Source organism: Eulemur rufifrons, chromosome 13 (genome assembly GCF_041146395.1).
Source record: "Eulemur rufifrons isolate Redbay chromosome 13, OSU_ERuf_1, whole genome shotgun sequence".
NCBI classification, from domain to species: Eukaryota; Metazoa; Chordata; class Mammalia; order Primates; family Lemuridae; genus Eulemur; species Eulemur rufifrons.
Window position 1 is genome coordinate 14,508,088 of NC_090995.1, and position 25,683 is coordinate 14,533,770.

General features: G+C 41.8%; 1 protein-coding gene across 1 annotated transcript; it reads right to left on the reverse strand.

The window, feature by feature from the left end:
• Positions 1-3,313: 3,313 nt before the first annotated feature.
• FGF5 (fibroblast growth factor 5) lies at positions 3,314-22,169 on the reverse strand. Its single transcript, XM_069485573.1, has 3 exons — positions 21,824-22,169; positions 14,298-14,401; positions 3,314-3,661 (listed from the first exon to the last, which is right to left on the reverse strand). The coding sequence occupies exons 1-3, from the start codon at positions 22,167-22,169 to the stop codon at positions 3,314-3,316; spliced, it is 798 nt and encodes a 265-aa protein (XP_069341674.1).
• Between the last annotated feature and the right edge of the window lie 3,514 nt (positions 22,170-25,683).

The window sequence follows — 25,683 nt, forward strand, 5'->3', positions numbered from 1 at the left end:
CCCCATTTTGTAACTCTCTTGATCCAATCACACTTACTCAGTTTTTTTTTTTTTAACAAAGATAAGGTCTTTTAAAAATATCTATGTTTATTATATCATTGACAGTTTTTTTTTTTTTTTCATGTGGTTGTCTAGTTTCATCTGGACATAGGTTTTTAGCTTCATCTGGACATAGGTTCAGTTTCATCAGAGGAGGAACCATGTCCCCTTTTCGGATCTCATAGAACATTTAACATTTTAAAACTCATAAAATCATTGATGATAAAGCTGGAAATAATGTTAGAGATCAAATGGCACAGGACAAAACAAGAGTGAAAGAGCGAGTCGTGAGGTCTGCGGCATAATCAAGACAAAAAACAATTTAAAAATAGGAGAAATAAAAGTCTTGGATGCCATATATATGTAATTTTAATAAGATATACAAAAATTTGGAAATAACTTTCGTCAGTATCCCTTATTATTGTCACATGATTTTGAACTGCTGGACCACTATGACTGAGCTAAAAGCACCAAGGTAATTTATGTACACCCGTACTTTCAAATCGTTTCCTCAGAAGGAAGTGAAGGTAGGTTTTGTAAAGTAAACACCACCATATCATTACATCTTTTTGGAAACCTCTATTTGTCTCCATAGATGTTCCAAATAAAGAATATCTTAAATTAAATATAATATAATTAATAAAACTGACATGTCAGTCTGAAGATGTTTGTCATCTATAGTCTAAGCAAATTAGGTTCCTAAATATTAATGTAAAATTTATTGACGTTTTTAGATTTAGATGAACATAATTATAATCAATAACTTTCTTTGATGTTAATTGGGTCTAATTACTTAAAATAATCAAAAACTACATAAGCAAGAACCCTCTTAGAAAGCGCTATTAGTAAGGTGTTATATTTATACATATTGTCTGTATAGGAAATCATTTAATTAATTCAGGTAACTTTATGGTTCCCTGAGCATTCATTAAATGTAATTGTGTATGGCCAATAAACTAAAGATAAGTGTAATTTAAATTTTTTTAACTTTAACTTGGCTTTATATTTTGAAATTAATAATTCCTGACTTGCATAGTACATATTTGGTAGCTATCCTACTTTAACTTTCATATACTAATCAAATCAGACTAGCAGTAAAAAATATGCTATTCCTTTTTAGTTTAATGTAAACTATGAGAAACATTTAGCCTATAAGATGTATGCATTAATTTAGTTTGTTGTTAACCATAATTATCGTCTTTTCCTTGTCCATTTAGGAACATATGTTTATTAGTTTCCTGTTTTAAAACCTAAATCATTTATGTGTTCAAAGAACTTGATATGCAGTGCACAGTTCTTAATAATAGATTAAACTAGAGGAATATTTTTACCTTTGTACTGTGTATATAAGAAGATATGCCAATTGGATAAGAATTAGACATATCTTTGTTTACAAAATGTCATTGTTTCATTTAACCCAGTTGTATTTTAAAGCATAAATTAATTAAAACATTTGTAGCATTTCATTTTATATTTTTAAAAAATCATGCATTAAATGCAAACAATGTTTAATCAGATTATTGGCTTTATAATAAAATACTATACTAGATTATACACATGATGTTTAGTTGAGGAATGGGTTTTTATATACTATATAAATTTGTATAGTTTTTCCCATTAAAACAAAGCAATCTGTCTATGTGGTAGTCAGTTCAGTTTTGATATGTTTTCATTTTGCACTTGTGCACCAAAATAAACCATACTTTGTTTTAAGAAACAAAAGTTTATAAGTATACTTTAAACATGCTTAAATGCAAACCACAAACTTTCTGCAAACTCTTTTACTCTGACTATGAAAGCCATACTTCTAACTATTAGCTCTACCTTTTGATGCCACATTTCTGAATACAAGATAGACATTTGTATTTCGCAGAACTTCATAAAAAAGGATTACCCAAGAAAATAAATAAATTTCGTACACGTTCTTCAGTTAAATTTTCTGTGATTTATGTCCAGCATTCAGTATTTGGAATGAGAATTAAGTGCCATTTTCAACTCATCAAATTCCCTAATGAAGTTTCCCCCATCACAAGACCCGCTTTTTGAACTACACATCAGAAGTTTCCTTGTAAAAGGGCGGATCTGTTCACTGGGATGGTTACTTTAGGAAAGGAAGCTCAAAGGGCAGTTGAGTAACAAGAATATTTTTGACCATGGGCTTGGCATGGATGACCGTTAAACGATTCATCTTCTTCAGTTCTCCACGGTTGCCCTCTAAGTGGTCACACTCCCTGTGGATCTGTCCAGTGGGATAGCACCGTGTCACAGAAGTATTTTTAAGCACTCCAGTGTCATAGTGTGTGCTTGAGGGGCAGAATAAAATGTACTGGTCCAGCTGTTCCAGAATGAGGGCAAGGGGCAGATAAAAAGAGCGGTGAAGCCAAGACAGACTTAGATCTCCATAAATGTGGCAGACTTAGGGTACTTTTACCTCTAAACCCTTTTCCTCACCTCCAGCTTCTAGTTCCATCCAAAGTCCTTCTATTTTCTTCCTGCTTCTAACCCATTATAATAGCCCAGCTACCCAAGGGGTAGGACTCCACATAATGTCATGACTTTACACAAACATACACACAAATCCAAGCTGAGCCTTTGGTACTGTGGAAGAGGATTTAAACATTTTAAAATGTAGAACCAAACTTATAGTATCTGAGGTATGGCTAAAAAAAACAACAAGAAAAAAAGTGCAGTGAATAGGAAAAATGCAAATGAATTCCACATGTTACAAATGGGCTATAAACACATTTATAGTTCATTAACAGCATTAAGATGATTGCTTATGTTGTATTAATTAAAATAATAAAAGTAAGAAAATATGCTCAATGCAGAGGTACTTTTAAAAAACCAAAAAAAAAAAAAAAAATTCCCGAAAAACAAAAGTTAATAAAATATTTTATCTGCATCAAAATATTCTTTGGAAACCAAAAATAAAAAAATGTATCATGAATGTTCTTTCAGGTTGATCTGTAAAAGTCAGAAAAATACATAGTCCATGTTATTTCGCTTTCTGAAAATACAGAGTTCTAAATATCCCTTCCATGGAAGCACAAAGCAAAAGGCTTTATGTCTTCCTGAAATGAAGCAGTGTGTTCCCTGTACGGATGCTAAGAATTCCAGTTCTGTTCCTATCAAAAAACATCTTTGCTTCAGTCAAACTGAAACAAAGGACCTGACTTCGATACAGCGTAAGGACAGCTCAAGCTGGGTCTGAAGTTTTGTCGTCATAGACACTCCTGAGGGGAAAGAGCTGTTTCTCACAAGGCCAGGATGGACATCATCCAAAGCGAAACTTGAGTCTGTATTTCACTGTGTTGGGATTTTTCCGAGGTACAGAAAGGGGAACCTTTGGCTTGATGGGGTTAGGTGGCTTTTTCTTTTCAGGGACAGTAACCGTGAAAGAGAGTTCCGGCTGCTCCGACTGCTTGAATCTCGGTAGAAAGTGGGTAGAGACATGCTGGGGCTTCACCCGGGGGCTGCACCCTCGCTTGGCTTTCCCCCTTTTGTTCAGGGCCACGTACCACTCCCGCCCCGTCTTCTCAGTCCTGTGTATCGCCGAGGCGTAGGTGTTGTAGCTGTTTTCTTGAAATCGCTCCCTGAACTTGCAGTCGTCTGTAAACTTGGCCTGCAGGGGGGGAAAAAAGAGAAAATTTAAATTGGGATACTAGTTTCAGCATAAGATAAAATATGAGGTCTGATACCAAAAAGAAAAACCAAGAATTCTATTGATCCCTGTCCTTACAACTTCATTCTCTTTTATAAAGTTATATTTGCTTCTTTTAAAGCTGCTTTAAAATTATTGGGTTTTTTTTTTCTATATTTCTACTTCATTCATCTTTACAACACTGATTTCAATTCACTACATACTTGGCAACATAGTATCAATGTATATAAAAATGATAAACAGAATTCTTAATGCATTTAAATACTGTGACTGTGTTTAAAATATGTGGAAACGTATAGTTTAAAAATCTTTTAACGTAAGATTTATTTTCCTAAGTCACTAAGAAAATAAATAAATATTAGTAAGAGATAATTGCCTATAAAACGTAAAGTCATGTTCAGAGGAATAGGGTCAAATCATTCTTTTGCAACAAGCATGTACTTTTCAATGTTATCAGTGTGATTCATGCTGCTGAGAGGTGGTAGCAGGTGGCCCCATTACTATTGCCTGTGTTGGGATTCTTTGGGAAAACATGCATCTTCACTTAAGTAATACAAGAGAGTATATTTGATGCCAAGAAAAAGAGTCAGTGGAGTCACAAGAAACAATTCAGCCTGATCTTACACACACACACACACACACACACACACACACACAATATCTGCCCTTGAAATGCTCACAGAAGAGCAGAAAAGCGGACGAGTAGATGTCCATCACAGTGCAGCCTGAGAAACAGTGCCATGACAGCCGTATGCAGAGTGTACAATGACAGCGTAGAGAGAGAGCAACTGAGAGGGTGCAAGTGGCAGGGAGGAGGGCAGGGAAGTCTTCCTAGAAAAGGTGACATTTAAGCTGAGTCTTCAAATACAACTGGGAATTAGGAAGGCAGGTAAAACGAGAAAGGATTTTCAGGGAGCAGGAAGGATGTGTTCCAAGGTCAGCAGGACACTTGCGAATACTGGTAAGTAGTGCAGTGTGACTTCCACTTAGGATGCTGGGGAAGTAAGAAGAGGTGAGGCTGACAAAATCGGCCAGTAGCAGCTCTGGAAAAGCTTAGCTTGTCCGTGTTGCGGAATTCGAAGGAATGTGGTATCGGAGAATGGGGGAGAGCATGAGCTTGGAGTCCAACATGCCGTCAACACCGACTTTGCCATCTAAGCTCTTAGCTTTAGGCTCCTTACCCATGAGCTTTACACCCATAGGGCTACTGTGAGAATCAAAATGCTTTTCTAGGGGAGGGATCTGTAGCTTTCATCAAACTCAAAATAATTAAGAATTTCTGTGCTAGCCCAAACTACCAGGTTTCACAGTTTTAGGGAGCATGATTTGTACAGAATTCCTGATAGTCCTGAGAATCCCAAATACTGTGTCCCGTATATATAAAAGCACTAAAAGCTGTACACTTCTATATCAGAACAAGAGGTCCTACAGTGGAATAAAAGGGCCTTCCCCCCCCCCCCTTGCTTTTTCTAACAATGTCAACCTTTTCTCTGGAATACAAATTACAACACGAATCTGAAAGTCCAAATGCTGCAAGGCCATCTGCCTAGATCCTCTGTTGACGTCCACATGGAATTTTTGACTTGTGCAAAGGACTGACAGTATCGGAAGACAACGAAAATCAGAGCATCTCCAACAACACGTTCATCTCACGTACAACAGTTTACTCATTTACATTTAAGTGTAGTTCAATCAATAAAGCTCTTTATTTGGGGCGATGAAGCTATATGTGTAGATCTTCCACAAGTCTACTGGTGAATCTCTGGGTTCGATCTGGAGCAGGCTGAAGGCAGGTGTTTGAAAGAGCCACCTTCTATGCCCGGCATCCTTTAATCCTGCCTTACAACCTGCCAACCTGTGTTCAGGCCAAGGCTGCCATGTTGACATCACTTGAGAAGATCACACATTTATTGTTCCTATTTCCAAAACGTCTTCCTTACAAGTTAAATGTAGATTTGTCTAAGGCTGCTTAGCTCTTAGAAAGGCTTTCCTGTTTAATTAGATCATCCAGAAGTTTTATTTTAAAATAAAAGCTATAGTCACCTGGAATGTTTCTGGCTCTGTAAAAGGATAATAAGCATGTTAGAAAGCTGTGGAACATTTCATCAAAAAGAGTAGCAGGTATATATTTACCCCACCTCAGATGTTTTTTCCTGAAAATACATTTTAAAAATCATTTGAATGATATTTAAAAATAGACACAACACATTTTACCGTGACCTAATTTCTGTCTCTATTTCACAAAAATAGCAGTGATCACTTTATTCAATGTTGACAAAGTTAGGTTTTTAAAGTGTACTTCATCGCTTAACCCTTTTTGCCCCAACAGTGTCCAAGAAAATAAAGAAAGAAAATGTCACTTTTTAATGGACGTAGCTGTCAGATATGCTTGTGGACACCCCAGAGCATATTAAAAAAAAAAAAAACTACATCAATTCCATTTTAGGGTCTCTCATATGAGTGAAAATCCACCCATCCCACCCCCTAAAATTATTTCATCTAGAAACTTTCTCCTTTCCTCCTCAAGATTCATATTCTAAAGTTTTTGTTAAAGGGGGGGTCTTTTAAGGAGGTGGATTTTTCCGAGGGTCACCCAACTGTTACACAAGGTAGAAATGTCCAGAGTCCCAAAAACCACACACAACACGCAGCCCCTCAGCTGTTCTAAATCCTACACTAAAACATGAGTAGAGGCAGTCAGATTGTTTTGGCTTTCCTAATTGACTTCCAATTTAATGTTTTGTCTGAAAAATTTTCCAGGCTATGATGGAACAGAACCATGCGAAACAAACATTTCAGCAAATTTTTTCATCAGGAGATCCAGTTTCTTCTTGAAGGATCTACTGTCCCTGCCGGCATTTCCAGCCTTCCTCAGACAAGATGGTGACCCTACTCTACGCGTATCTGCACGTCACACCACACCCGGGGTGTCTTTACAGCAGCAAGTCACAAAGCAACACAGGTCTTAGCTACAGGTACCAAAGTATATATATTTACCATTAGACAACTTTGGATGATAAATTTTCCAGGCTAATTTTTATTTTTAAAATTTCCTTGAAGTCCTTTAATAAAATATAGACTTTTTAAAACAATGGAACTGCATTTTTCCCTAGAAAAAATGAAGTGGATGTACAGACTTTTTTTTTTTTACAGTTAAGGTGTGAAGTAGAAAGGTGAATCGAATTTCAAATAACCCGTCAGGACTTCCTCATTTCATTGCCCTCCCACCGCCAGCTACTACGATGAAAGCAATCACTAAGGTGCTTATAAAGAAAATCCCTACCTTTGCTTCAGATTCCTTTGTTCACTAATTTATTTGACAGATGTTTATTGACTGCGTATCACATGCCGGATAGTGTGCTAGTTGCCACTTTTACAGTGGAGAACAAGACAGGCATGGTTTTGCCCGGGTTGTTTGTGGACTTGAATTATCAGTGTTTTTCTCTTTAATTTCTCCTTGATCTTGCAAGCGTAAAAACAAGTTACATTCAGCCAGCCATAATCACAAAATGACAATGAAATGGTCAAATCACCTAATTCTATGTAGTTTAGTATACTCATAATTGACACACACACACAAAAAAAAACTTAAACAAATAAACTATTCTTGCTTGAATATCCAGATTATTTCAAGGAGGGGAACCACACTGCTATTAAGGGAAATAAGAACTGTCTCATTAAAGGAACACTGTTTTGGCTCTTGTCGTGTCTTCTCACAGTGGAGAATTCATATTAAACAAGGGGATGTTTAAAAGAGGGTCAAGTTCAGTTCCAAAAAAGCCAAGTTTTGATTAACTGGAATATTCCAGAAAAGACTAACTCTGCCAAATTGAAGTTAAACAGAGGGTCTATTAAACCAAAAAGAAAATTCTTTATGAAATTATACTGTTTAAAAAAAACTCTTCTCATAGTTTGTTCCTGAGTAAATATCACGTTCTGTGACCATTGAGGGTCTTGCAGTGAATGAAATGAGGCTCTGTAGGTACCGATTCTCACCACGTGCTACCATGGAGGTAAATGCCTGGCGTATGAAGTCTAGAGGTGAGAGTGAGTTTGAACTGAAACCAGTGTAAACCTTGGAGTCTGTGGGTATTGAATCAATTTTAATTCTTTATTTCACACTGTTTGCCTCTTTCTCCTGAAAAACCTTACGAAGTGAAGAAATAATTCACCCAGTCTAAATAATTAAGATGTCGTTACAGACTTAAATGTCATTACATAACTAAAATGTCAGTATAGACCGCATAAGTCGCAGATCAAACTGGGCTCTGAGCTAAGCTTCGCTGCTGGGAGCACCATCCCGGTTCCCTCCCTCGTCCCATCCCCACCCTCACCCACGGGGCTAAACCCTGGTCACTGGGCGTGGCTGCGCCCTGGTGCAGGGCAGGGTGCACCCACCCGCGGCCACCGTTTACTCTGTCCCGTGTCAGCCCCCACGGGCCAGCGGCAGCCCGGCCACGCTGTCCGCAAGACACGGCCACACGTCTGCCCAGCGCTGGACATTTGTCCTGCATCTCAGTTCTCCACACCGAGCCACCCAGGAAATACACGTGCTGGTGTTTAAAATAACCAACCCACAGTCAGAGAGTAGGGAACACCAGCCACGGGGTCGTCCCTCCTAACGTCAGGAATTGAAATCACTCAGAGAGCCAGCTCACAACACGCATTCCCCAGGCCCTGCCTCCGGAGACTGTTTTAGTGAGTCTGAGGCGAGACCCTGCACTTGTATCAGTAGCCAGCAACCCGTGTGATTTCTTTTTTCCAGAATATTAAGGGGGTACCAACGCTTTGGTTAAATTGCCTTTGCCCGGCCCGTGTGATTTTGCTGCAGGTGACGTAGGCTACACCAGGAGGAACACAGGAAACACCGTGTAAGGCTGGAGCTTTCTCCCCGGGTGTAAGGCTGGAGCTTTCTCCCCGGGGCCCTTAGGAACGCTGCGAAGCTGGGCTGGCACAGGCTCCCGTGTGCCAGGCGGTTTGCATGTACTTAATTCTCACAGCCATTCCATGACTACTGTGAGGACACCATTATCTGATTTTTCAGTCGGAAAGATAAAGAAAATGATCCATCTCATACCCCACATTTATCAGGTTCCAGGAGAGGCCTGTGACTTAAATCTCATCTTCTGATTCCTAGACTGAGGCTCTTTCCACAGCACCACGCAAACCAGGGCTGTCTCCCGGGTGTTTGTACAGTCTTCCTGACTCTCAAGTTGTTCCGTGGTAAAATGCTGATGAACCAGCGCCACCCCCAAATCGTCAGAGAAGCAGAACACCACCTCTAGCCTGAGGCTGAGATGGATCTCTGAAGCTACAAGTCGGTTCATCACCCCCAGACTCCCTCAAGAAAACAAGCCCTCCGGCCAGACTCACATAGCGCAAAATCAAGGGAAAACTGGCATTTACTGCAAAGACAGAGCCCGAACCCATTTTTCTGCCTGAATTACTAGACATTGGATTTTATTACGTGAACTGAAAGCTTTTGGAGGGCAAGGGAAGTTTCTACTCAAATGCCTTGACACAGCTCGTGAGACTGGAGTGCTTATTACCAAGTTATTGTTTAAAGACGATGATGAGTATTACTGGAGCCTCCCTTTCCCCTGTCCTGAGGGGCTGCTGACTCCTCGCCACTGTGCCCCCCCCCCAGCACAGGAAGGCCAGTCCCGTCTCCCCTCCCGGGCAAGCCAGCTGGCACCTCCAAAACCAGGAAAGGAGGACGTTCTAGTCCTTGCTCAGGGCTGATCAAGCACACGCATTCCAGGCCTGTTTCGTAAACTCTGCAATTAGCTCTCCTTCCAAACATGATCCCCTAAAACCCTGAGAAACAAAAATAATTCCACCACATGCTTCTCTCTGGATCTTTAAAATAAGCGGACACGTTTTCCCTGGCAGACGACGAGCTATCACGCACACCTTACGAAACGATTGAAGAACACACGATAAACCACCTTTCCTCGGATTTACATATTTTAGGGTGAGACCAAGATGGACGATGGGGCTTTGAAAAACTTGTAAGATTCTTCCCGTAGGAAATCAAGTTTTAGGCTGAAAATGTTGCTTTCAAATTGGGTCCCTTGGAGAAAGGAAAGCCCAGAAGATAAGGGGCTCCTCTGGGCACAACAAAGTTTGGACCCGAGGGAAAAGAGGTCAGTGATAAATAGAATATGGGACCGGTCTGAATAACTGAAGGGTCACAGCTGCCTGACCCCAGAATCAGAAAGAAAGTAACTGAGGATCATCCAACAGCTGCCTGGGAGCACATTCTGGAAGATCTGTTTTAGCAGTAAGCGCCGAACACTTTCCGGGCAGTATTCTAAGTGTTCTGCATGTGTTATCTTGTTTCAGACACTTAACCATCACAAGAGATGGTTGCCTTAATTTTCCTCCTTTCATAATTGACAAAACCAAGGAGCAGGAGGACAAAGCACAATGACATAGCGAGAAAGTCGGGGAGTGGGATTCAGCCCCCCGGGGCAAATCCACCTGCGTCTCCCGCCCGGTCAGACACTGCAGGTCTTTCAGTCTTGTATCTGGACCCACCGCAGATACATCCAGAAAGGTTCCCTCGGGGACTTTCAAACAGGACACCGAACCGAACCGAGGAGGGAGCAGGCACAGACGGAAAGAGAAGGGCACCCGGTCTCGGAAAGGGCCTGGCAGGGGCATGTGTTAAGGCAGCAGAGGCCACCGCCGGCTCTGACCAAGCCTCGTGGCTCTTTGGGAAGCCACAATCTCCTCCTAGTGTCCAAGATTCCTGACACATTTTGACACAGAGAAGACCAGACACCCCCATCCTTGTAGAGAATGCTGGAAAAGCCTGCCTGGTGGTCCTCTGACTGCATTGTGCATTTCGACTAAAGGAGAGCTTCATGCACATCAGGGGTTTGAATGAGTACAGGAGCCCTGCACATTTAGGCGGCTGAAGTTTAAATAAAACTTTTCTTACGGAATTAACAAACATAGCACAAAAATGAAATCAGCATCAAATGCTGCCTGAATCTAACTGCCGTGGGCGGCGATTTCAGTTTGCCATCTCTGTGTCCACCGGCGATGAAGATTTTTGTGAACAAAACAGATCTCTTTCTTTTCTGTTTTGAATGTTTTTGAGAGGAGGGTTTCCCTAAGCAACTCCTCATCACATTGAATAGCCAACATTTGCAAAAGGCTGTGATAAGTTCTGTGGGGAGACATCCCCTCTTTTCCAGACTCTTAAATGAAGTCCTTGAGGCACAGAGGGAGGTAGCAAAAGAAGACAGTCAAAAGAAAAATGCTCTGAATCAGAGAGAAAGAGAGGCAACTAGAAAGTAAAGGGGAAATTTGCAACTGTACCAATCTAAAATAACCCTTAAATAAAGTGCTATAAATATTCTAAGGATGGCCACAGCATTCATTTTTTACAAGTAATATGAAAATATTAAGTCATGCACTTATTAATTCCTATAAAATGATAGTTGAAAACAATTTCATTGGTTCCAAACAAAATTTAATATCTTCTTTCAAGCTAACTTTTACCTACCAGGCACTATAGCATTTAAAAAGAAAGAGAGAGAAAATTTCTAAGAGGATACAGTTCTGGTTTAATCACTTGTTAACTGTGTAACCTTGCGAAAATAATTTAACATCTCTGAGACTCTTTTCTCATCTCATTATCTAATGAGATAATGTGAGTGAAAGAGCTATTAAAAAACTATGAAATTGCATTATCTCTGCCGAATAACTAATTTTTAATATTCTGATTGTTAGTATAAAAACCACATTGAAAATCTACAATTATCCCTGAATATTTCTCAGTACAGCAGAGGATTACTTTCTCTAGAATTATATGAATATTTTACATTTTTAGTTTACATTTACTTTGTACCTAGAAACCTAAAGGTACTCCATTTTTTTTTTTTTTTTTTTTTTTTGTTGAGACGGGGTCTCACTCTGTCACCCAGATGGGAGTGCAGTGCTCACAGCTCTCTGCAACCTCCAGCTCCCAGACTCAAGTGATCTTCCTCGCTCAGCCTCCCAAGTATTGAGCCCTACAGGCACACGCCATCACAACCCGCTAATTTTTAAATTTTTTTTATAGATGGGGTCTCGCTATGTTGCCCAGGCTGATTTTGAACTCCTGGGCTCCCAAAGGTATTCTTTAAATGCCTCTGCACAATTATTAATTTAAAGGAACTCACAAATTACACATCTAATTCTAAACGTGTAAAAGTTTTTAGCCTTTTTGGTGATGATGTAAAGTTGTAAAATCAAAACTCAATCAAAAAATCATGTTTAGAGATACAAGAACCATTTCCCAACATGTTTAACTAGAAACTGAAAACAGGAAAGAAATCATCTGGGCACAAAACCGATAATTGCTGGCATTAATACTATTTCTAAATTCGACTTCTTTAAAAATAAATCACTTTATAATTTAATTAGGTTTTCACCTGAAGAAAAAGTGCTGATAAAAGCTCAGATAAGAGGAAGTGGACGTGGACAATTGGTTTAAAAAGAATCCACATAATCGTAGGGCTTAATTTTTTATCTACCATTCAGCTCAAAGTCATCAGAATGACTTTTATATCAAAGAGCTTCAGTGAGTGACAAGAGCAAGACTTGCTTTGTCCTGTTTAAAAGTCATTATTCCATGAAATAACTTTAGCCTGCCAAGATGAGAAGGAATAACAGATACTGTTTTTGCATTATCTGCATTATTTCAGCCAGCCATCCTCAGACATTTGGGTCAAATTTCTAGAAATTTGTTACTTGCATTTGACAGAGGAATCATGTATCTTAACCTCTCAGTTTGACCTTTCTAATTGGCATCCATTTGTAACACACCACTTTCTGCGGCAATTACCCTTAAGCTGGGCCAAGTTTAGTCTATTTTTTGCATGCGCTAGGGCATAAATCAGATCATTTTAAACGTTAAGATTTTCACCCAAAACAAACCAATAAGAGAAAGTTCCTTTACATACATTGTGTATTGTTATGGTGGTTAGATTTTGAAGGTGTTTCAATCTTTTACACATTTAAAGTAGACTGAGGAAAAGTTGTTCTGTTCTGATGTGTTTAATCATTGTTTTCTGTCTTAAAGGTGGATTTTTTTAAAATTAAATATTATTTTCTAATAAGATGTCCTACTTTTTCACAGTGATGCAAAATTTTGTCCCTTAAAATAAATAAAAAATCATACAGCATTATGTTTATGAATACTATATTATAGCTTGCAACAGTATAATAACCAGCTCAGAAAATGAAATAGGTAAATCATTTTATAGTTCTTGCAATGGGTGATTAAAGAGTTTAACAAAGGTTTTCCATTTGTCTTAATAAACTGATGTTTTAGTAGTTTATTATACTTATATTATTACCATATAATAATAGGCAATATTAATGAGCATTTGCAATGTACCAAATATAATTCTAAACACTTTGTGTCTTATCTCATTTAATCCTCAAAAAAATTATGGAAATTGCTCAAACTCTACTGTCTCTTCCAAAGGGTATTAACAAATCACCTTTAGTTGTTAAGGAAAAGAAAATTGTTACAGTCTTACACATTGAACCAAGTGGAATTCTCACTGAATTTTGTAAAGGTCTATAAAATAAAAATCATAAATAGTAAGTTTCAATTGATTACATTCAATTAAAACTTGCTACATACATTGAAAATTGAAAAAGTGATGTCTCAATAAATTTACTTAGCAACAACTAAGGGGAGTAAGGATTAAAGAACTAACTTTAAAGAATAATTACTTTTTTAAATGACATAATGTGAAGAAACTTAGTACAACACAGAAAAAGCATAAATCACTTTTACGTGCTCTGCGTACATACTAATACAAGCAAACAGAATCTATAAGTGGGAAAACTAAGTTAAATATATCTTACTATCTTAAAATATTTTAATATTTCCCAGGTAATGAGCATTTTCATAAAATAAGATATAAGTAATTTGTAAATTGATTACAAAATGTGTAAGAAGTCTGAGGAAATTTTTAAAAGTGCAAAATTAGTCTTCATAGTATTACAAAGTCATTTTTTTAATGTGACAAAAATACAAGACAAAAATTCTTCAAATTTATCAAATAAAATTTCTCTGTGAAGGTCAGAGTTTTCTAATTACTGGTTTCTTCCCTCCCTACTTGTTAATATGAACATATGTCATATTACTGAGATCCAATTTTTGACATCATGAGTAGCTTGTAAAATTAAATTAGAGCCTCATCTACTAAAAATACACACAATCACCATAAACATGTAAATTTAAAATGTTATGTAATATATCATTGCCCTAATACTTCATATTTGGGCAACTTCTATGAAATAAACCAGGGCAACCACTTTGAGCACACTATTTCCAAATACGTTTACCCTTAAAACTTTTTGTAAACACTCTAATATCTTCCCAAGTAAACAAAATATTTAAATGATTGCTTACAGAAACACAGAAAATTCTCTTGGTTAAATGTACATGTAACTTTATACAAAAAAAAAATTAACTTCTCGGGCAAATTGTCCATTTTATCTACCAATTTGGAAAATTACTTCGTTAGGTTTTACAAATGTAAAATCTCCGTAACACCTTTAACAAATATAAAGTGGTTCTACTTACACTTGCATGGAGTTTTCCTTTTTTTGACATCGCTAAAAATTTGTTGCTGAAAACTCCTCGTATTCCTACAATCCCCTGAGACACAGCAAATATTTCCAAAATACCTAGGATGACAGAAATCCCAAAATAAAACACAGACTCTTCTATATATCAGTGTGAAGAATTAAATTTCTACATAGATTCTTTCCATTCTTTATTACTGTGATTAAAGAAAAAACTTAGTATTAACGTCCTTATTTTTCATGACATTCACTATGTAAAAAAACAAAAGGCTAGCATTCAAGTGTTCATTTAAAATTATTAATTTCCAGACTCAAAAACTTGAATCTGCTTAATCAATAATTTTATTTTTTGATAAGTAATAAGTTGCCCTTTAGTAAACAATGTTTGACAATCAAATCTTTTCAAGTTCTAAAGGAATTAAAAAGACATTTTTTCTGAATGTTTTTAAAATAATTCTCATCCACTGTTTTTCCATACAAGATACTACACTCCTTTTAATATACAAGCACATAAATTCTATACTCACGACTACTATAAACTGTTTGAAAGCTTGGAATATAATACCTATTTACATGAAGTAAATCCCTCTTCTCTGATCGTCATGATTATAGTAGTAGTTACAAATAAATATACACCATACTCAATCTTTTAGTGAGAAGTTCATTTAAAAATTACATATAATAAGATACTGAAAGCCCTATAAATAACTCAGGATTATTGGTTCAGTGAAGTGTTTAATGGATTATGCTTTGGGACAGCTTGCATTTTGAACCATTTCCTGGAACAAAATTTAACGAGGTATTTTATTACATTATTGTTTATATTTTGTATTTCATAGTTAGCATTATCGAGTCAATATCCCTCTGTCTCCTACAGTAATTCAAAGTCCAGCTCCACTAGGTCAAGAGAATCACAGTTCGTAGAATCTTTTAAGAAGGTAAAATTCATAGTCTGCATATCATTGGAAAGCTGGCTTATTTATCATAAATTCATATATACTGTTATATGAACAGAGAAAAGCATGTTGTCGTTATTTGACTACATAAAATTGCCAAAAAAAAAAAAAAAGCAAAATAATATAGTTCACCAGAGCTAAAAAAGGATCAATTCTAGAAAGAAACAAAGGAAAGAGAGAAAGGGAGGCGGGAAGGAAAAGAGAACATCTCAACATTTAAATCTATAATATTCTAAGCATTGGTATTAGGATATCTCAATAGGACACTGCCGAATAGAGAAATTCACCAAATTTTTCTTGAAATAGAAATTTCTCCCTGTAGTTTTTAAAGTACATACAATGTTATTCAACTTACAAAAAAAGAAATATTTTATAATACATATATATAACTGTATTGAGCACTTACATTGCACAATGTGAGCTAACATCTATAATTACAGTAAATACTGCTGCACATTTATTCAATTTGATTTCTTAAAAATACTTGATCAAAAAGTTCATAAAAAAGGATAACTGAATAATATTTTTAAAAATAAATGTTCTGAGCTCAGGGTAAAGAAAACATATCTCAGGGAAACTGTAGCTACCAATTTCTTAATTGAAAAACAAAAAATTAAAAACTGTTATAAAGTACTTTTTATTTTAGAAGGAAACTGTTAAATAAGCTGGTGTCTCATAAATCCTTTCCTTCAAAATGTTTTCCAAATGCTGTTTATGATAGACTTCACTATAAAAAGTATTTGAATGTGATACACACCCACAGGTTTAGAAGCATTATTATTTTATCAAGTGGTACCAAAGTGCTCCGAAGGCTTTGTCAAGTGAAATACACTACATGGTGTCACAGGTTATAATAACATTACTGAAGCAGGCCTAGAACATCTGATACAAAGTTATATTTCTATCAGAATTACAGAATAACATTGAGAACAGCATTAATGCTTTTAAATATTTAGGAGATGGGGGATATGATTGTGAATACTGTATAAACTTGTGTGTTCGAAAACGACAAGGGGAGAACATGAGAAATAGTACAAGTGTGGAATGAGAGACACAAAAGAGACACCATGGAGTTGGTAGAAGAGACCTGGTTGTATCTTTCCGTCAGTTTACTCATGGTTCTGGGTTTTTCATGCCATTCTCTGGAAAACTATCTGGTTTTGTAAATGCAAATCTACTGTATATTAATAAAAAATACATACATGGTAGTATAAAGATAAAATTCTCATAATTATATGGTTTTGCATGCCAACTTTAAACATGTTAAGATGAAAAGGCTTTATAAATATTTGTTTAATGGAAATCCTATTGCTTTGCCTAAGTAAACCATTAGTTTCTGACAACTAACATATGCTATTTTTTAAGAAAGACCCATTTTGACTCATTTAACTTCTATCTCAACACACTGGATTTCTGCGTATATATGTTACACACAATTTGCATTGCAATGAATTTTTAAAAGATGAAATAATATATGTGAGAGTGTCATTATTTTGTTACGTATTGCATGGTTTATTTTCTTGTAAGTTCCAGGATAAAAAATGATGCATTGTCTGAGAATGAAAGGATTTTATAACTTTAAGAAAATTATATTTAACTGAAAGCTTAAAAAATACACACACACACACACACACAGATGCACACGTATCATTCTATTTAACATGACAAGTGCAAGAGAGAGAAAAGGTGAAATTAGATGAAAGAAATATTTTTCACACAGACAACTTTGGTACTGGTCTTCTGAATCTTAACGTAATTATAGCCTAATACTGGGAACACTGTGAAGATCATAATTTCCGAAGTAATGTCAGCAGTGATTTCACAATGTCTTGTTTTCCAGATTATTGCAGCAGATTCAGTAAGCTTCACAATTCGACTTCCTGCCCCGCTCCCCAAGAGACCACAGGCCTGTTGATTTTGCTATGACAAATCTCGGTAATTCATTCAGAAGTTCTCCATAATATTTTAAACCCATGTGCATTCAATCACACGTATATAAACCCTCCAAAACATTTCTCTAACATTGATTTTTTTCTTTAATTTCAGTAATTTCCTGACCCTTTCGTTAGGAATCAGGGATATTGAATTTGATGGAAATGTAACAGTTCACTTTATGGGTGCCAAGACAGTAAGTATATCCCTAAGCAAACCTGGGGAAGGCTAAGTTTGTCTCACAGATCATAGATACTTAACGATTGTTGGCTCCATGGACTGTCTTCTTTGATCCTCTCACTACTTCGCTTTTCCCTCGTCAGGACGCCCCATGTGTACACACGTGTAGGGACACGTAATACTCTTCTGCCACTGTAGTCCTCTCCCGCTGGAGGGGGACAGGGAGATGGCTCAGTGTAAATTAATTCACGTTAAAGTGCTAATGGCAGTGTGCTGTTTTTCTTAAAGTGTTCTCACTTAAGAGTATCAGAAGACGAGGGCAATGCGTAACAGAAAGAATTATTCTCTCTTGTTGGAATCACAGAGTTGACATCTAGGTTGAAGGAAGCCAGGATTTCTTGGTATCTCTCTGATTATACACACACTGTTTAAGCCACGTACCCACAAAGATACTTAGGCGTTATGACATAACTTGGCTTCACTTAAGAAAACAGAGATGTAGATTTTGGACTTAGTCCTCTCCATATTTTTTAATCGGGCTCCATTCATGGTGGCTGATACACGTATACTAACTTCTCCCTTTTCTTAGTGAATAAAATATAGAACAAACATAGATATTCCATGTGTTCAGAAACTTTCAACAACCCATCTGAAAATTCCCAAAGAAAAATATTTTACAAGTGGAGTTTCTCTGTTTGTATCCATACAGTAGCAGACACGCTGTGCCAAGCCATCAAATCTGAGTCTTGAAATATCCAGTGTAGCCGTCTTCACTGATTAAATTAGTAACACATATATATTTTTTTTTTTTTACACTTGACTTTTTTCTACACAGTAGATAGATACATATTCTAGTCTATCTAGGCTTGGGGGACTAATGGACCTTCATGACACCAAAATTGATAGCAAATTCAGATTTTTTAAAAAGCAGTAAAACTGATGGTTCTGTTAGCCAAAATATGTCACTGGGATTTTCATATTTTATGTGGAACCTTTGGTTTCATGTAGCCATAGTCTTACTTACACTTTTCTTTCCTGAACTGACAATTACCTGGTTGCCTTTGCTTAAGTGGCCCCATCAACAGAAGCATTATAATGAAACTGAGCTTGAAAGCACATAAATTAAAGCAAACCCTTTGTTTCTATGTAGTAGTTGTGTTTTATCATCTGTCTTGTCTTATTCATCTTTCTTCATCTTCTCCCAATATTTTCTCATAATAAGGGCTTCTATGCAATGAGCTTGATTCCATTTTCTGTCTTTAAAACTTGGAGTAACTATTGTATAAAAGGAGCTAGGAATATACTAATTGGTACATCTAAACTAAACAAATTATGTTTTCAAAATCTATGGCCAGCGTGTAACTGATGGAGAAACTAGAAACTATTCACAACTGGTAAATAATTGTGAAACACATATATATTTATTCGTTCTATCAGACAAATGTTACAGATTATTATTGGGCTTAAAAGGATCTATTACAATGTGGTTTCGTGGTAAAGCTTTGACACTTTTCTGAAGTAGCAGGATTGTAACAAAAAGACTATTTCCTATGATTGCTAACTCACAGGCGATAGAATTAGATGATGAGGTCAAACTGAGGCATCCTCTATGGCCTCTGACACAGCTTTCTCAGCCTCTCTTGTGAGACTCAGACAAATGCTTCCTCACATACTATCTATCAGCAACACTTTGGTTTACACGAATGCCAGGAAAAAGGCAAGTGCTGTCTTCAAAGAGGCAAATGACCAACTGCAATTAGCAGGCTTCTGTTTCTCTTTCACAGCTACCTAAGGGCAGAGACCCATTTTAAATCTCCAAACTACATGCCATCCTGCTAAACACAAGACATTCCATAAATTCTTCATTGAACAATGGCAGCAAAATTTTGTATAGTATTGGACACTCCAGACATCACAAAGGTATATTTAAATTATACCTTCCTCTGTGAGGAAAAAAAAAAAGTCTATGGAAGGCAAAACCAACAAACAAAACTAACACAAAAGCAACCAAAATATCATGCCTAGTGAGGTAGGTATCCTGTATTAGGTGCGTGAATGAGTGTGAAGGAAAGCAAATCGTGAGAAAGACACAGAGACTAAATTCTGAAGGGCTATTATAAAAAGGAATGAGTTAGGAAAAAGTTAGTTAAATTAAGTTTTATTTAGGCACCGTTAAGGAAACATCCCTCTTCTCTTACAGATGTCTTTCAATATGGATTTGAAAATCAAATGTGCTTTGGAAATAATAGATAGTGGTCAAGGTTGTCTTTACCTGCATGCATTTTTAAAAAAATCTGTTCTCATTTCCCATCCTTTGCTTTTCTACAACTTCCTCTCTAGCAAGGCCTAAGCTCCAAAAATATTTGTCTCTTATGGTATCATTGCAGAGAAGGGGGTGAATATCTTGGGAATGGGCCTCACTTCCAGAGATGTCTGGCACAGCAAAACCCACTCCAGACACATTCTCTGAGCCCCCTGGGCTCCTGCCTGCTGCCTGTGAATTTGGGGCCTTTCCCTGGGCACACAGAAGTTATCCTGTGTTGGTACTGATTTCCTGCATAGACTACAGTAAGAGCAGGACAGGGAAAGTTTTCCTGTAAGAGGAAGAAGGAAAGATTGCTGCTAGTGGTGAATAAGCTCTGTTTGAGGGAGTAAAGACCTGGGTGGGAACAAATGAGAAGGACACACAGAAATACCGAAACAGACATAACACTGGCCACTGTGGAAATCTCAGAAAATTCCCCTTCACCCCAACAGACCTTGCACTTTGTCACCAAAAGGTGGGCAGTTGTTTGATAAGAATGAAATGAACTCCGAACCATGGAAACAGGACCCTCTAAGGAGCGCGCAGGAGGCCCTGGGAGTCTCTGGGGTGTGCGAAGGGAGCTTTCCCTCCTGCTGGGCACTCCAGGCCACCTCCCCACGTGCGCCAAAGCCTGGGGAACCGCACAGCCAGAAAGACCAGGCAGGCGCAGGGGGCGGGCAGGCAACTGCTGCTTTCCCAGCACGAATCGCCAGTTCTTCCACGCCAGGCCCCCTTAACGCTTGGGGAAAGGTTGCCAGCCGCCCACCTCACCAACGCGCGCAACTCCAGCCCCGCTCCGGAGACCTCGGCCAGATTATCAGCCCGGCAGTGGCGCCCACGGTCCTCCTGAGCCTGTGTAAGAAGGAGCCTAGGCCACATAGAGTCGTCGGTCCCCAACTGACTTGCTCCACGCCAAGCAAGGGAGGTACAACTGGGAGCTGCCAGGCTGCCACTGAGAGCAAGGTCTGCGCAGCGCTGTCTCCTGGCCACGCTTGCGCTCTCCCCGGGTACCTCCAAGGCCCCAGCAGTGGTTCTGTCTGGGGACCTGGCCCCGCTGCAAGAGCCGTCCGGCCCTAAGGAGGAAAAGCCCCACCGAGATGCCCGCAGTCCTGCCCGCAGCCCCGCAGCCCCGGATCATCTTTGCCCTCAACCGCCTGGAAGCAGTGAGGGGAACCAGAGGAGCGGCTGTGACAATCTGGAAACGCAGATGGAAGGGAAGAGAAGATGGGAAAGGAGGAAGAGGGGGAGAGAGCTAAAGAGAAAACTCAGAAAATTTAAAACTCGTTTTTTTTTTTAAGTCCTACAGAATTTGCACCCAGACCGAACTGAACCTCTTCTGGAGTTCTCCTAAAGTACAGAACTTTCCCCTAATTGTCCTTGGACACCAAAGGCTGGCCACTCTCCTAATAACGTGTTGTCATGGTCTCAAAATACTAAATGTTGCTAAATCGAGCTCTGGAGTTGATGATTTCAATGTTCATCACGTCTGCGTCTCTAAACGTGTCCAGTTTGCCAGATCACAGTCTTCTTCCAAGCAGAAATACCTGGTCTCCGCGCCAATACACACACACACATACACTCTACATGTATATATGTACACGATGTATGCATACACACATATGTGTGTACACTATATACATAGATGCAAATACATATGTGATATTAATTCAAGTTTATGGTAGTAGGTAGACAGGAGAGGTACTGGAGATTGAATTCTAGTTAGAAAATAACTTCAGTTATGGAAAAGGAGAAGGGTTGCACTTTGATGCCTAATGCAAAATGCTAGCCTGGTGCCTAAGCAGAAGGTAAGCAGACATTGGACGAGGAGAAGGAAGATTTTTGTTGCTCTCCAGGCATGGCTGGAAGCTCGTCTTTGGGGCTAGGGCAGACTGGAAACAAGGTGCTTATCTGGGCACCAACGTCTGGGTAACCTGCGCCCCAAGACTCGCCATTGCTCGTGCCCACGAGAGGGGTTCACGTGCGCGAGCCACACGGATCGCATCTTCCCCCAGCCCGGCCGGCCGGCCGGCTGCTTCCAGGACCAGCTGGGTCCCGGTGGCCGGGGCTCAGGAAGGTGTGCCCGTGGCCCAGGGAACACCGGCCGTCCCTCCCGAGTCTCCCGCAGCCCTCCTAGGAGAGCGAGCAACTTACTTAGCACATTGGCTTCGTGGGAGCCATTGACTTTGCCATCCGGGTAGATCTGCAGATGGAAGCCGATGCCCACCCTGCAGTAGAGGCTGCCGGTGCGGCGCCCCGAGGGGCTCCACTGGAAACTGCTCTGCTCCGAGCCGCCTCCTCGGCCGCCCGAAGGAGCCGCGGGGGAGGCGGAGGCAGAGGAGGAGGAAGACGCGGTGCTGCCGCCGCCGGAGCCTCCAAGGTTCCTACCAGCAGCAGCCGGTCCGGGTCGCCCTCTGGGGGCCAGGAGCTTCTCCCCGCGAGCCCAGGCGCTGAGGATCAGGTGGCTGAAGAAGAGGAGGAGAAGGAAGGACAAGCTCATTCTTCCAGCCGCGGGGGTCCCAAGTGCATCTTGCAGGGCTGGTTCCGGGCTCCGTAGCCCCCGCGCGGCCGCGAGCCTCCGGCGCTGCCCCCCTCGCCGCGCCGGGCGGACATAGCCCCGGGGAAGGGAGAGGGAGCGGCGGAGGGAGCGAGGCCGCCCGAGCGGATCCCGGCGCGGGCACGGGGATATTTATAAGCGGAGAGCGCGCGGCTCGGTGCACGCCTGCGGAGCTTCCCTCGCCCGCCGCTTTGTGCGCTCCGGCCGGTGCGGGGAGGGAGCCCGGCGGGCCCGGGGGCGGGGGGTGCAGGAGGGAGGGGACGCGAGAGAGTGAGTGGGAGGAGAGGCCGCCCGACAGAAGCTGCACGCGGACGCCGGGTGCGCCCGTCCCAGGGCACGCACCCCAGCAGTCCCCAAGCGCCGCGCGACCACCCCTCCCCCCAGTGGCGCCGACACCGCGCAGAATTCGGCCCCGCGCGAGCAGCCGCGTCCTCCGCGGGCAGCGACGGGAGCCGAGGGGTTGAAACGGGTTCTCGGGAGGTGGGTTCTAGTCCCCTCCCACCGCTCCGGCGCACTTGCGTCCAGGTACCGCGCTCCTGCCCACCTAGCACCGGATGTCCAGGTCCCCTTGGCTGTGCCCGGCGGACCCGGCTATCACACCTCCTCCCCCGGGAACCTTCCGGAACCGCGTCCCGCCAGGAGATCCCACTGCTTCCAGTGCTTTCCTGGGCGGAAAACCAAACAGGGATTGGATTCGCAGCCCAACTTGGGAAGCTCTGGGGTGACGCGGGCGGCGGCGAAGGCTGTTGTTGTTGTTGTTACTGGTTGGATAAAGAGCTAAGGAACGGGCTTGGAGTTTAGAAAGCCTCCTGAGTCGCTACGTGCGACTCTGCCTGCTTCCCTGCTTCCCTGCTGGAACTCTGGGCTGCGCTGCACATTGCGCCCAGTGTGTTTCTCCTGCCGGGGACGTCTCGGTCCGTGTGCGCGACGCGAGCGCACACGCACACCGGGCTGGCGCCGGGGCTGGGCACCCGCACATGTAACTCTCTGCCCAGTTGTCCCTTCTCGCCCCGGGATCTCCTCGGCAGGAAGGATTAGCTACCGCCTCGGCTCGCAGGAGCTTACTCGGAGCTGCCACCGACTGAAGGAGCGACCCCAGTGGATGATTAATGACGCGCGCGCCGGATTTCAACCCCGGGAAACCTGAGCCCAGAGAATTCCCCTGCGTGCGATGCCCCCGACTGTTATTTATCTGAGAAATACACCTGACTTGCATTCTTGGAATATTTCTGTCTGAAAACCTATCTGAAGCTTTCCACTAAGCTCTGATACACTATTCATTGGTTATTTTTAATGAAAAGGCCGTGATCTTGACTGATCAGGTCAAATCACAGAAGCCAAGGTTGATTCTAAGATACGGCCTTATCCATCATTGAGAACCCACTTAGGGTTTCCTATCTCAATCATGAAAAGCATCTAAAACGAATGTAGATTTTTGCAGGACTGGAAATTTTCTATGGCCAGAGTACTTAACATCAAGGTGGCCAAAACAGAACGTCACCCGGACACTGTAAAAAAAAAAGCCACTGTGAGGAAGAAAGGGTACATTACACATAGATGACATGACACAGGGCACAGGGCCCCTGACACACCGTATAAGGTACTCTCTCTCCCCTCTTCTGGCCTCAAGCTGGATTCTTCCGGCTTCGCTAGCGTGGTAGGCAGATCCTTACAAGGCAGCCCTGAAAGTAGACATTGAGAACAGTCACAGGGACCTTCGAACTGGTCCATTTGACTGAAGTCGCCTTTTTCCTGGGTTGAACGATTGTAGGATGCTGAACCTGGGTGCTGGGCTCTCTGCAGGTGACACCCTGGGGTCTGGGACAAAGCTGTCAGGGTTTAAGCCACATCGGTGCCACCGGATGCCATCAGTAAGATCCCCCCTGCGCCACGCAGTCTACAGCCCGTGCCTAAAGTGACAAAGATTTTCCTAAGAAAGTCTCGCTGCTTGTTTGTCCCCCGCTGAGAAGAGGAGGAGAGTGGCTTCTGCCCCAAACGCAGGGATCAGCCCCGTCTGGAAACCTGGGAGGCCAAAAGGACTCTCGGCCGGTTTTCTGGAACTGAGATTCAGTCTTTCCTCCTTTCTCTCAGTTTCTCAAGCCCCACCTGCCCTGAAACAATCGTCCTTGTACCCTCCGGTCCCCCGCAAGGGCCCGGTTGGGGCCACATATTTGTCTAGGATGACCCAGGAAGGCCAAGACACCTGCTCAGGCTTTAGCGTCCGTCAACCTGGAGGAAGGCAGGACGCGCTCTTCTGGATGCCAAGGGTTTAGGAAGAGCCAGGGGCTTACTAAGAGGAGACGAGTGACCAGCTGTCGTGCGCAGGGACTGAGTTTAGCAAAGCCGACCTCCACGCCCAACTCCCTTCCCCTCGGGGGCCGGGCGGGGGGCGGATTAATGTGTACACGCGCGCGCGCTTAAAACTCAATCCGCATTGGTGCGCATAGACGTGTAGGGTGGATGTCACTGAACTTTTAAAATATATAACAAGAGGCTTGAACACGTATTGGGGTCATAAAAGGGCTGCAGAATCTGAACAGTGGAACGGAGACGACAACGGCGCGCCTGCGCCTCGAGCTGAGTGCCACATCGCCCCGCAGCGACCCCGAGCGGGGACCAGTCGCCCCGCGCTCGGGCTGCGCGGAGCAGCCGGTCTCTCTTGGCTACCCCGGGCTCTGGGCTCTACTCGGGTCCACCCAAAAGAGCGCAAGCCAGTGCCACACTTGCTCTGGCAACTTTCCGAAAGCGAATCACCCAAAGCCCCCTGTTGGGGGCGTCTTAGCTGTGCGCTTATAACCCTGCAGAGCCCGGTCACAGGCCCCAGGGTGCGCACGAATACGCACCCACGGGCGTCCCTCAGCTGGGTTCCCTGTGTCCTGCGTTCTCCCAGCCTGGGAAGAAGGTGCATGCCACTGGGCACCTGCGGCGGTAAAGCAAACAATCCTCCAGGACTGGTTTCCACTCCTCCCACCTGACGGGGGACTGGTAACTACCCAACAGGTTACTAGGTTCCACCAGTCATCCAGGCCCATGTGTGCGTCAGCTCCGACCCCACTCCTACAGCCCCCGACTCCTGGGTCACCTGTGACAGCTCCTCCTGTCCTAGGCCTCGTGGTTCTGTAGCCCCAGCACCTGAGGCCCACCCTGCCCGGACTTCAGCACCTGACTTTTCTTTCAGGGCCTTCCCTATGTCTGTGCGGAATCCTGACCATGCATTTCCCTGATTTGGATCTGGTTACTGTGGACAGCAATCAGTTCGCAGGAGACATTGTACAGTTACTTGTATCCTCGGGCTGGAACCCAAAAGCCCGAGGAGAGGGCGGTGAGGGCGAAGAAGTCAGTGCCTGGGATTCCCTTCGCCCCAGGGACAAACTCACTATTTTACCACTTTCCTCCGGCTGCAAACCGAGGCTGGGCCTCCCTGGGGCCAGGCCTCCCAAGGCAAGGCCCGTGCAGT